Source organism: Eleutherodactylus coqui, chromosome 7 (assembly GCF_035609145.1).
Source record: "Eleutherodactylus coqui strain aEleCoq1 chromosome 7, aEleCoq1.hap1, whole genome shotgun sequence".
NCBI classification, from domain to species: domain Eukaryota; kingdom Metazoa; phylum Chordata; class Amphibia; order Anura; family Eleutherodactylidae; genus Eleutherodactylus; species Eleutherodactylus coqui.
In genome coordinates this window covers 221,653,668-221,667,186 of record NC_089843.1, presented here as the reverse complement: position 1 = coordinate 221,667,186, position 13,519 = coordinate 221,653,668, and the positions used below count along the sequence as shown (strand labels likewise).

The following is a 13,519-nucleotide window of genomic DNA, read 5'->3' as shown; positions in this document are numbered from 1 at the left end:
TCCTCAGCTTCAAAGCAGAAATCCAACCGGCTGCTCGCTGCTCTGACAACACAACACTTCTAGCATTTAGTCAGTCAGCTATCTGCATTTTATGGCCGCCCAGGGGGTAAAATCCAACAACTTTCAGATCTGTAACACAGTAACTCGTTTGCTCTATCAGAGATAATGGCCCTCGTTACTATGTATCCAATGGGCTGTAGAGCGCTGCAGCGGTGGGGATTATACCGGCATTTCATCTAACTTTACACTTTAGAATCTATTTGCACATTCGTGTTTTACTTGATCACATGTATGTTAGGCAGAAGCGCGGGGCTCATACATGTGATGCTGGTTAACAATACCCAAGGGGGCGGCGTCATCACTAGTGAGACCTTTATGGATGATGTATAGTCATTACTGCTGCAAATGAGTTCAATATCTCCCTTAAAAAAGGAGGGGGGGGGTATAATAAGTAATATTATTGTATAACTCCCTATTATAAACTGAAGGGAGTGAGAACCCTGTAATGTTCTCATGTTGTGACGTGTTCTCGGTGATTCTCCCTTGTTCTGTACCGTGATGTGTGACATGCCCAATAAACCTTCCTTTAAACAATATCTCCCTGCCGGACTTTGGCTGCTCGTTAGTGATTTCTGCAACCAAGTGAAAGTGGAGGCGGTGAGCCAGTAATCTTATCCGGCCTCTCCTCACCTGCCCAGGTGAGCAGACCTTTGTGCTTGGTGTTCTCACCCATTTTCATATTTCATTGCTGTCTTGATTTGGCCTCCATCTCTTTTCATCGGTCAACTATTTACGGCTCTCTTCACATTTACGCTTTTCAGTTTGTTTTTTTTAACAAAAGAAAATTGGCTGCCAAATATGTCAAAATAACGGGAGCGACCGGCTATAACGGGAGCGACCAACTACAACGGGAGCGACCGGCTACAACGGGAGCGACCGACTATAACGGGAGCGACCGACTATAACGGGAGCGACCGACTACAACGGGAGCGACCGACTACAACGGGAGCGACCGACTACAACGGGAGCGACCGACTACAACGGGAGCGACCGACTATAACGGGAGCGACCGACTATAACGGGAGCGACCGACTATAACGGGTTCCGGGATTCTACAGCATTCTGCACTATTTTTCCCATCATTGATGACAGTAACCCTGGATAGAACGAGCGGACAGAAGTGTGAACTGAGCTGAACTCTCTCCACTTCGTAATATTAGATCTTATTCACATGGGCAACTTTAATATCCAAGTTCAGTCCGCGTTGACAGAAGTTGGGCAGAACTCTAACCCATCTAAGTCTGTGTGTGAATTCACATGTGCAATTGTTTTCACAGACCATTGGTCTATGGAAAAAAATGTAAAAACTCGCAGTGTGCCCTATTCTGGATTCTTGGACCAGAATCGCCCGTAAGTGCATTAAAAAAAAAATAAAAAATGCAGTCACATGACATGCGTGCGCGTTCCTTCTATTTATTTACACACCCATTAACTTCAATGTGAGTTTTAAATTCCATCAATTGGGTCACCTTCCTTTTTTATGTTCATGACCAACGGAAGACACTTGCGTTAAGGCTGCATTCCCATGAACGTATATCGGCTGGGTTTTCATGCCGAGCCGATATACGTCGTCCTCATGTGCAGGGGGGGGGAGATGGAAGAGCCAGGAGCAGGAACTGAGCTCCCGCCCCCTCTCTGCCTCCTCTCCGCCCCTCTGCACTATTTGCAATGAAAGGAGGCGGGGCTAAGTTCTGAGAATTAGCCCCGCCCCCGTTCCGCCTCTCCCCATTCCAAATAGTGCAGAGGGGCAGAGAGGGGGCGGGAGCTCAGTTCCTGCTCCTGGCTCTTCCATGCCCCCCCCCCTGCACATGAGGACGACGTATATCGGCTCGGCGTAAAAACCGAGCCGATATACGTTCGTGGGAATGCAGCCTAAAACTGCAAAAACAGAACAACTGATATAAAATGCCCATAGACTCGCAGAGGAAAGGGTTGGTTCTTCCCCAGAATCATGAATAGGGCCTGACTGTTATTGGATACTTTTTGTTGTTACATTCTTGCTAAGAATAATCAATAACAATCACATTTATTGCCTCGTTGCTTTAATCATGTAGTAGTTAAATATTAACTTTACATTGTGTACAGTATCACATGATTCGCAATGCAAAAGCTTAGTCCATTAACCCTTTGCAATCCAATTTTGGATTCAGGGTTTCCTAGGGAGTTTTCTCTTTCTGTCATTATACTATGGCGCCATCTGCTGGCTAGAGCCAGTACTGCGGTATGTGACATGCTGGAGAGGTCCCTGACAACAGATTGGACAGTAATATACAGTAAGAATGCCCTGCCGGACGTCTTCCGACATCGGAGCTGTACAGCCTTCAAACAGAAAGTCTTCAGATGTCAGACAGTGGATTGGAAAGGGTTAATCCATCTCCAGTTCTTGAGGCCTGCAGACTTTCGTTGAAGGACTTGTCAGAATAGTCTGTTGCGACTGACGTCTTTAAAAGTGATCAGAGAAGGTCGGTGAGCCGAGCGTGCCGGTAGTGGATCCCTATCCAGGAACGGCAGATCTCCACAATGTAGTTCCCCTCCGTCCATGCTCAGCGTGAACTCGCCGGCATGTCTCTCACTCTCGTCTCTGCAGCCCTTCTCTCCAGGTTTTGGATCCTCCATCTTTGGTCCAAATGCCCAATCTACAAAAGAAAGCCCAAATCCTTTAATTGACAAGTGCATTAATTAATAGTTGAGGGCGCCTTCACATGGGACACCGTGGAATATCCTGCTGTTCAAATCTGCACCAAAGTCCGCAGGTCTGAAGGTAAAAGTGTGACGTCTTCAATTCTGTATAAGAATTCCCACGTTAGACATGCAGATTTTGGTGAATTTTTCCACATGGCAGAACATTCCCCAGTGTCCGGAGGAATATTCAGACCCGTGTGAAAGCGCCCCATTGGGTAATTTCCAAACTAAAAGTCATTTATGGGGTTCTGCAAATATTGTCAAGAATATTTTATTTTCATACATTTTTATGCAACTTTTGTTTTATACTTTTTTAACAGTTTGGAAAAAAAGGAAATAGCTGGAAAAAAGCAGCGCAAAAACACTATAGGATAAACGTCTGATTGGTGGGCGTCACAACCAGCCCCCCCCCCTCACTGCAGGCTCACCACACCCATGGCAGTGAGGTAGAGAAGGAATGCAGAGGCGGTCATGCATATGCGCACCACTCCATTCATCATCAATGGGACTTCCAGAGATAGTTCATCAAACTTGGCTATTTCCATCAGCCCCATTCAAATTAATGAGGCAGAACTGCACATGTGCGTCCACCACTCCATTCAGTCTGACAGCACTACGGGTGGGTGCAGCAACCCCACAGTAATGTGGAGAAGGGGACACAGGACCCCCGCTCTTGGGATCGATGAGACCCCACCTACGGATAAGTGATAAAAGCTGTTCTTGGTACAAACCCTTTAATGAAATCGAGAATGGGGAGAAAGCTACAGATCACCAAAGCTTGGGTCGTTATAGAAGAGGCTTGGGTTTCCATCTTGTCACTGTCATGGCTGTTGTGTCCAATTAGTTGATGCTCTCTTTCTGTGTAATCAACAACCATAAGAATAACGCTGGACCAAAAAGTACAAGACTATATTATATTTATGCCGTATAGAAAGCAAAAAATATCAAATATTAAAAAAAGATTCAGTGAAAAATGACATTGGTGAGAAAAAAACTATCACCGGTACCAAATAATGTCATAGCAAGAACATATAAAGAAACGTCAATGTGCATCCAGACGACACGAAGGACCAACATCCAGTGGTGTAATACCAAAAATGTACATAGACAAACCCATGAACAAGTGCAAGTGGGCACCATAAGCAAAGTATGTAGCAAGTTCACCCAGAATGCATTTCACCCAAGCTCCGCCTCATGTGTCATTAAAGGGCCACTCTGCTGATTTTTAAAAATTCATTCATTATGTAGCTCTCCCCTCAGTATCTATAAGTCAGCTACCTTGGTTAGTTATTCCTTTCTGTCTGAAGCTCCCGGCCTCTTTCTCCTCAGATGGTCATGTGATCTCAGCTCTTACTAACTCAGATCTGCTTGGGGTTATGGTTTCATTTTATAGTCATTTTCAGTTTGTGTGATGCTGTTACATGGCTCTACCACAGAAACCGTGCTGAGGGGGTCAGAAAATCTCCTGCCACAGTTAATGATGATGATCACACAGCTCCTGACACACAGTTATAATAGAGGAGATCATGGCTCATCATCCTGATCCTGATCACACATTCTCCTTACATAAATGCTCTGATTTTCTGTTCTGACTATATTTCTAGCACATCCCAAACCCTGAAGTGGAAAGGGATATTCATTACATTTTGAATGTGGTAATTTACTAAGTATTCTTTAGTCAGCTGCTTTGTGCTACATCTTACAAAAAATTGGACATTTAAGAGGGCAAGTCCACCTTTTTTTCATCTCCATATAAACTTTTTTTTATATACTCTGCCCCATAGATTTTAAAAGGTTTTCTTTTAAGATTTGTATGTCTTCGTGGTTCAATTTTATAAATTGTTGGACCACAATGATTATATTTCTGAATATCCCTCCTAATTATCTATATATATAAAGCTGAAAGCCCTCACTGACTGACTGACTCGCCAAAAGTTCTCCAACTTCCCGATGTCGTAGAAACATGAACTTTGGCGCAAGCATAGATTATCTCCAAAATAGGAAAAGTAATTGGGTCCCAACTCGATTATTCAATTCTAGCGCAAAAGAATTGGCGTTGAAATTTAACGTACATAATCTAAATCTCTCAGTTCCCAATGTCATAAAAACTTCAAATTTGGCACGGGCATTGATTATGTCATAAATAGGAAAAGCTAATGGGTCCCAACTCGATTATTCAATTCTGTGCGCAAAAGAATTAGCGTCCAAATTTTACGTACGGAATGTAATTTTCTCACTTCCCGGTGTCATAGAAACTTGAAATTTGGCACGAGCATTGATTATGTCATAAATAGGAAAAGCTAATGGGTCCAACTCCATTATTCAATTCTATGCGCAAAAGAATTAGCGTCGAAATTTTACGTGCGGAATGTAATTTTCTCACTTTCCGGTGTCATAGAAACGTGAAATTTGGCACGAGCATTGATTATGTCATAAATAGGAAAAGTTCATAGGTCCCAACTCGATTATTCAATTCTGAGCACAAAAGAATTAGTGTTTAAATTTTACGTATGTAATCTAATTCTCTCACTTCCTGATGTCATTTTATATACAGTAAACGTCGCATGGTTACCTCCCTGTGGTGTTTCCTGGGTAACGCAGAGAACTATGCAAAATGGTGAACATATATTTTTCCTCAGTATCTCTAAAGTAACCACGACTTCATAAGATTTTCCATGTGAACACCAGATAAACACCAGTACCAAATTAACTCGGGCGAAGCCGGGTATATCAGCTAGTTACTCCTATATAGTTCATCTCCTCTTCTGCCGTCTGCATGTTTAAACTTGTATTTCAAGAATTACAGAATGTGCAGAATTTCAATTTTTTATTAACATTAAAGGTCTTTTCTGTGGAAAATACTATAGATGACCGATCCTCAGGATGGGTCATCAATAGTTGATCAGCTGGGGTCCGCCGCTCGGGACCCTGACTGATCATCTGAGCGGGCACAAGCTGTCAGTGCCGCAAATACACAGGGGTCGGAGCAGAAGCAGCGGAAGCTTGTAACTGCAGGAACAGCTTGTGTAGATTTTAATGACATTGGGTACATGTTCATCACGTGACCCTGACACCGTGCGGGAGACGCCTACCACAGACTGCCGGGCAAACGCCCACCGCTATTGCTGCAGGAAGTACAGGATCGCCCGATCTAAATCTCCAAACACCGAAAGCTTTTTAGCCTGTATCACTTCTATATATAATAAATTAGACATATTATACGGCTCACTTGAATTGAGGGACGCTCCCGTCACAGACGCCCCGATGAAGTAAGTTTTGCACTTACACTTATGTATAACTGGTTTATCTCCTGGAGCGCTGGGGCTTTTTGTCTGACTATTGTCATTTACCTACATGTTCTCCGAAATATCTATTTGGAATCCCCAGAGATGCTCTTGGCTTATTGCTGGATGTCAGTGTGACCAGGGTGGACGAACCTAATGGGATCCGAATAATTATTCATCACTGCCTACCAGGATTGTGTCGGACTGCACTTTTTTGGGGTGGCCCAATCACGCCAGGTGGGTCTTTCTTTCATTTTCTCACCTATATTCCATCTCTCCCCACCCGATTGCCCCGAACTCTGACCCCTGCCTTTCTTGCTAATTACTTCAAAATGCCATCAGTATGTAAGACAAGAGGTTCGGTGTAGTCACCATAAACCACGATCTTCCTCAGTTCACCTCATTATGGCTTCAGGATTGGCCCCATTCAGGAGAGCGTACAGAATGCGGCCACTTTGGCAACAGTTTCTTATGAACCTTCAGTAGTATTCATGTAGTTTCAGGAATGCTCGGAGCTCCGTCACACTGCCAGGAAAGTCATCCAGCATCCATGGAGTGAATGAATGAAACTTTACTGAAGAACTTCCATAAAATCAAAAATGATAGAGTTGATTGCTCATCCGACACAGTTTTAGGCACCGGCCATTGCTGCATCTCGCACCCAGCCAGGCAGAAACGTACTGTACACTGATGAGGGGCAAAAACCGTGAAACAGCTGTCTGTATATGATTATCTTTGACCTGCTTTGACCTACATCCTTAATCATGTTACGCGGCCTGTTAGAAGGTTGGACATTGACTTGTAGGGAAGATACCTGCTGCAGAGGCATTGTACCATCTCCCATTGACACCTATGCCGGTAACCATCACTAGGGGGCGTCCATCACATCTAGAGAAAAGAAGGCTTCACCATCATCACAGCCGGGGCTTGTTTTCTGTAAATGCAGTGAGAGGATGGAACTCTCTACCACAGGAGGTCGTAATGGCCAATGAAGGGCAGGCTGGATGTCTTTCTAGAAAGTACAATATTGCAAGCTATGGGTAGTAGAAATATGGGAATGGCCTGTTGTTCCAGAGATTTATTCCCATTGTCATATTTTGTGTCAACAAGAAATCAACATGGTAGGACTAAAGGGTGGACTTGATGGACTGATCAAGTATGTTACTGTGAGTCCAGGGGCGTAACTATAGGGATGCGGTTGCACCCGGGCCCAGGAGCCTCAGGGGCCCATAAGGCCCATCTTCTCCATACAATAAGCCCAGTACTATGAATAAAGTATTATAGTTGGGGGCCCTGGTACAGATTTTGCATCGGGGCCCAGAAGCTTTAAGTTACGCCTCTGCGTGTGACACTAAATATGCAGAATGTGTGAGAGTCACTGCTGATCTCACAATCAGCCTTTATGGTGCCGCCCAAAACGATCAGGTAATTGAGTATATTGATTTAGTTTTTAATCTTTAGTTGTTTTCAGAAAGTACATTGGGGCAGATTTGTAAAAATTTTACACCATGATTCACGGCTTTTGACCCGTTTACACTAGACTTTAGCACTTTTCTGAAGGTAGATGGGGCTGATCAAGAAGTGACCATAGCCCGTCAGATTTACTATAATTTATGCCGGAAACTGGCATACCTTATAGGTGAAACTTACGCCTGATGTCAGTCTGGCACACGGCAGAGCGCCCCGCAATGCATTTGCACTTCTGCTGGTGCAAACGTTATTCAGAACAGCTTATGACACATTAGTTCAAGTAAATATGCCCATTGTGCACATTGGGAATCTCAGATACTTAGACTTCAAGGTGGTTTCCTCTCATACAGAAGTATTACGTGTGCTGCTGAGACATGTTGTACTACTGTGTTTCCAGCAGCACAGCACTCACAGGGTTAATTGATTGAGCTGGCTGGGTGTGGTTCTTCCTGCTAGCCAATCCCCTGGGTCTGGGCTCACATATAAACCCAGCTCCTGGTCAGTCTGAAGCTGGTCTTGTACTGTTTGGATGTATCTTTGACATGTGTCCTGTTACCTGCTATGTGTTCTGTTGCAGCTTGCTGCGTGATCTGTGCCTTGCGGTTCATGTCCGTTTGTACGTTTATTTTGTGTCAGTTTGGTCTGCTGAGTTAGTTTGCTATGTCTGCTCTAGGTTGGCCCCTAGGGCCCTCTAGTAGATGTGTCTTGCTAGTGTAGGGACTGCATGATACGAGGGGCCTTGCCGGGGCTTGCAGCTTAAGTTCATTGGCCAATGTATGAACTAACACCTGGTATTTATATTCAGCTTATCATCTGCTATTAGTGTTTGCATTGTGGCTGCTGTATGCTGTGTATTCTGGCTCTGTGTGTCCTGTTGTTCAGTCCCTGTCATGTGGCATGTGTATGTATCCTGTTCTGGTGCGTGGCTCCTAGGATCAGCTAGGGCCCAGATCCGAAGACCGCTGGGCTGCCCTTATTGGGGCGATGTCCCTGCTTAGGTAGGGCCTTGCCATCCTCCTTGTAGCACAGGGCCAGTTGCCTGAAACCTGTGTGCGTACCCAGTCCTCCCTTTGGTTGCGAACGTGTGGGCCCCGTGCTTAGTTTGCCGACACGATCATAACAGAAGGCTTTAGGCCTCTTTCACACGGGCGACAGCGATATCGCTGCTATGTACACGCGATTTTGTAGCGATTGTGATGCTTTTTTCTTGGGATAAATGTAGCATCGCATCGCAGCGACCTGCGAATTTCTTGCGCAATAAAATTGTGCAATTTGTATGGAGAAAGTTAATAGGAAAGCTAATGTTAAAATCGCGTCGCTTCGCAAGTTCGTGCTGTGCCATGCGATAAACAAGGAGGCTCCATAGGGAAACAAATCGCGGCGGTATAGAGCATGCAGCGATTTCGTATTCTCGCAATGTAGTAGCCTACAAAACCCAGAGGAAGGCCTGGGCTGCACATACATGCGATTTGTAGCCCCGTGAACGCAGCTTGTAAACTGATTGTGGAAAAATGTAAAAATGTCGCCGTGCACTAAATACAGAGAATGTGTTATTAAAAATGTGATATGAAGAAATGTGCTGCATAAAAATAGCTGATTGTGCCGTCTGCCAACGTGCGGGGGCCGCCGCTGCGGAGAAAAGGCATGGCTTCCAAACAGATAGAATGTTGTCCTCTTTCTCCTCCGTCTGCAGAGACGTGGAATGATTATCATTCCAAATATCACTCGATCATTCCATCTGATTGCTGATCGCTCGGTGTAACCGCAGCCGACAGTCCAGCGATGAACTATAATTCATTCACTTTTCGTTTATCGTTCTTTTATGCAGCATGACGATCGTCGTTGGCTCATTCGCTAATCGTTTACAGACCGATCATTCAGTCACTTATACAGCGAATGAGAACAACTGAATGATTTGTGAGCGAACGCTTTATCTACCTGTACAAACAGGCCACACGAGTGAACTCCGGCATGCCCACGATACATCGCCCCGTGTGAGGGCACCCTGAGGGGTCTGTCTCGGTGGGTAGAACTTTGCAATCTAATTAGTGGCTGTTCTAATATTTATTCTGCGGGCAGTTCAATAATATTGTTATTTATCATGATCCCTGTAAATGGAATCCGGCGGAGTGGAATCTAGAACTGGATTCTCTTCCGCTGCTTTTTCCGGACCAAAAGGTTATATACTAAACCAACCAGGCTGCATGAGGGTGCGGAGTTCGTCTTCCATATGATTACTGTGGCGGGGCTCCCGCCGGCCCCCCATGTGCAGAGCGCTACTCGCCCTACTGCTGCACAACGCAGAACGGTCATTATGATAATAAGATGCAGGTAAGTGGCCCGGCAGCCCTCCGCCCCCGGCCAGACATCGGCAGACCAAAGACAGTTAATATCCTACAGCAGCATAATAGTGGAATACTCGTCCCAGATATTAGACTAGATGATCTTGCAGCCAATGCCAGAATTACTGCGTCCCATACCGTCTCGTTTTGCTTCCCCCGAGCCTCTATGAGCCAACTGTCCACTCCATTGCCTACTGAGCCTCCACTGATCAGACAGACACTTATTAGCTATCCTGTGGATGATACATTGTTATTATAGCAAACCCCTTTAAATACTCGGACTAAACTTCATACATCTTACTAGACAACTCTAAAAACATAAAAAGGGGTGAAACAGCAATGTCTACATGTAGGGCAGCGGAGTCACATGGACTATGTACCCACTGCTGTATAATGTCAGGTGACTTTCATAGCAGATGGTTTTAAAGGGGTTGTCTATATACTACAACCCCTGTCCATCTGTCTGGGGGGTCTCTACTACGCTGACGACGTCTGGCCAGAGATGAGGACACCCACTCAGTGTTGGCTATCTGCTGGCCTGGTCCACCATGTGGGTTTTCTTTCAGCATTTTATCTGCTATATGATGGTATTATCCATGATTTCATAGCTGCTCAAGTAGAAGATTTACGATTGTTTGCATGAATACCGTTCCTTTTGCTGTCCACCATGTGGGGTCTGCGGCTGACACTGTTATTGGGCTCCAAGCAGTCGTCTTCTGCTCCTGGATAACATTCCATCTGGTGCATGTCAAGATAACACTATGGACCTCGGAGATGGGAGTAAGCCTCTGACAGACACCTCTGCTGGCGCTTATACTGCTGAGAACTGAAGGAATGGGCAAGCTGAAATCCAATCGCCCTTATCTCCCACGACGTCTGCCATCACGGGGGAGCCAAAAGACCCCCATCCACTAGGATCATCGGTTTTGGCCAACGTACCTGCATACAACCCATCTTAGGCACACAACATGCACATAAGATTATAGTGTGTGCTGCCACTGTAGCTTAAGGAAATTCTCCAGTTGGTTGAATTTCACAAATCAGCTGAAAAGCAAATCATCAAAGTGGTCTTAATAATGATCCAGCGTGAAGACACAGAATGGTCAGCTGTGACCAAAAAACTATCGTCTATGTTGGTGAAAATGAAAGCCCATATCTTATCTATTATCCTTCAGCACATCCTAATGAAACCCCATATCTGTTCCAGTTCTACAGCACTGGGCTACCACTGGGACTGATGATCATGGTTATAATGATGGAAAGTGCAAATACTCATCTTATGCTCAGAACAGTTTCAGAGACATCGGTAATCTGTTATGCAAGAAAATTGTAGCATGTGAATGTATCTGAAGATCTGTTAGAGAAAAGGAGCCAGAATCAGTCCCTTAAGAACGTTAGATGTTTGCTCAATGTGCTCGACAGAAGACAAGAACGGTACAACTGGACATGTGTGTTTCCATACTTGTGACTTAGTAACATAACACAGTGATAGGGCCAATCAATGCAGAAATCCCAATCCAGAAAACCAAAAGGGTTCACTTTCTTTCTTCTTGCAGCTGTATATCAGAAGACCATTTTGGTCATTTTCTCTTTTAAATCCTGTATTATTCCTTATAATTGGCTCTGAGCGCTACATGTTCAGCGGCTCGACAGCAGTTATGTCACTGCCTTAATTACAGAACAGTCGGCCGTTCTATAAACGAACAGTCAGGAAGGAGTGAAGGAAATCTCCAAATGTAAATGTCATCATAACATCAGATCATCGTCCCTCAAAAGAGACTGTAAAACCCTACGTGGGCTTTCAAGGACTGCTTTTACCATTATATACGTGTATGTATGTGTGTATATATATATATATATATATATATATATATATATATATATATATATATATATATATATATATATATATATATATGATTATTATATATAAATGTGTAGAAGGAAGAGTGTCAGGAAATAATACTCCAAAAATAACAGATTTTTGATCCTCCATAGTCTTCATGAAATTACTCTCATGTGATAAAACCTATATATGCTTCATCTAGCTTTACTTTCCACGCCGCGTCGTTCATTTGCGTCTGATTTCTATATACAACCAAAGCTCCAATTTCATACAAATCTCAGTATCCTGTTTAATGAAATAAAATGTTGCTTACCTGCAAAATCATGTAGAAGATCTTTCATCAGATGCCCAACAATGGCATATGCTACTACAATAACTACCAGTGCTGCCATCAACAAGTAGAGGACGTATTTTGGCAACTGGATAGCATCTAACGCAGGTGGTTTATAGTCGTGATACAGGGGTTCTTCTGTTTCTTCTTCCATGACTTGTTGTGTCAGTAGTTGACCTTCCATGTTCTGGAGCCTCACTGCTCCAAAGTATTGCTGCTTCGATCCTGAGTCTTGGCTGTGAAGCTCCCCATTCTTCTGCTGAGATGTACTCTACGGTTCCTGTTGTTCATTCCTCTCCGTTCCGGCTTCTACATTCCTATTAGGACCTGATAACTGACATGAATATTCCTCCAATTACTGGATCACATTGTCAGTGTGTGCCCACTTATGTTTCACACATCGTGCAGATTGTCCAGATTGTGATGCCAAGCTGTTCCCAGCGTTCCTACAAATCACAAGATATGTTAATGCTCTTCTAAATATCTAAGCCGAATTACGTTGCAATTGTCAACTTCATAGCAACCATCTTTCTTCGCTACCGTGTCTTCCTCCCTTCCCAGAGTATGAGCAGATGATCCCATGACATAACCCGTGCTCTCTGTGCATAAGCCTCGCAGGAAATACTGCGGAGGAAAGGACTTACTTAAATGGTTGTATAAGTAGCACCGGACAATATCTGGTATCATGTAGATGCAAAGTGTTTCTAACCCACCGAAGGATGGTTGCACCTAAAAACCCAAAACATACATCCTACACTTCCTGAAACCATGTGTAACCCATAAATGTAACACATACATAGGCTTACTGTGTGTGACGAAGTACAGCTAGAATGTCTATACAAATATGCACATAATATACAAAAATGTATCAATAATAAAAAAAAACCTGAAAGAACTCCTTGCTGTTCCAGCGTTGGCTTCTCAGGAGCAGACAAGTAGTTAACAAAACATTGGTAGGATCTGAGGGGATTGTTAATCATATAAGAGGATCAGGACAGAGAGAAAAGGAGATTGTTGAAGGTGACGTTGGGCACCCAGGTAGACTTTGTCAACTCCACAGTGTGAGTCTAGAGACAAGGTTTCATGGAGAAGCCATGCTCTAATAGATTAAGTCATTATTTTTAGAACACTGCCGTTCAGGATACTAGGAAAGTTGAACTGACATCCTCAACCCTTGTCTCCCCCCCCCCCCCCCCCTCACAACTGCCAGGCCTTTGATGACCTTGTGGCCTTAGGCAGTGTTTTTTTCTGGAAGGCAATAAAGTTAAGACAGTGACAGGGAGATGTTACTTAACCCCTTGCTGGTCAGGTGTGACACCTCGGATGGTTCCCACAAACTCCCTGACTCCAAGATTTTTATTAAGGGAAAATCTCTTAATAAGGATTATTAGTCATGTGAAGGTCCTAGCCTGATATGAATTATTTTTGGAATCGGGCGGGCCAGCTGAGTGAAACGCATATACACATGTTGCGGTTTGGGCCCCGTATTACCCCCAAACAGCAT

At 44.1% G+C, this 13,519-nt stretch overlaps 1 protein-coding gene across 1 annotated transcript; it reads right to left on the bottom strand.

Annotated features, from left to right (window-relative positions):
• Positions 1–2,195: 2,195 nt before the first annotated feature.
• On the bottom strand, positions 2,196–12,305 carry SMIM44 (small integral membrane protein 44). Its single transcript, XM_066574945.1, has 2 exons — positions 11,998–12,305; positions 2,196–2,696 (listed from the first exon to the last, which is right to left on the bottom strand). Exons 1-2 carry the CDS (start codon positions 12,197–12,199, stop codon positions 2,476–2,478), a joined length of 423 nt encoding a protein of 140 aa, XP_066431042.1. The 5' UTR covers positions 12,200–12,305; the 3' UTR covers positions 2,196–2,475.
• Between the last annotated feature and the right edge of the window lie 1,214 nt (positions 12,306–13,519).

Coding starts and splice junctions, on each gene's coding strand:
- SMIM44 (XM_066574945.1), bottom strand. CDS start 12,199: ATGGAAGGTCAACTACTGACACAACAAGTCATGGAAGAAGAAACAGAA. Junction 2,697..11,997: donor TCTTCTACATGATTTTGCAG/GTAAGCAACATT, acceptor TTTCTTTTGTAG/ATTGGGCATTTGGACCAAAG.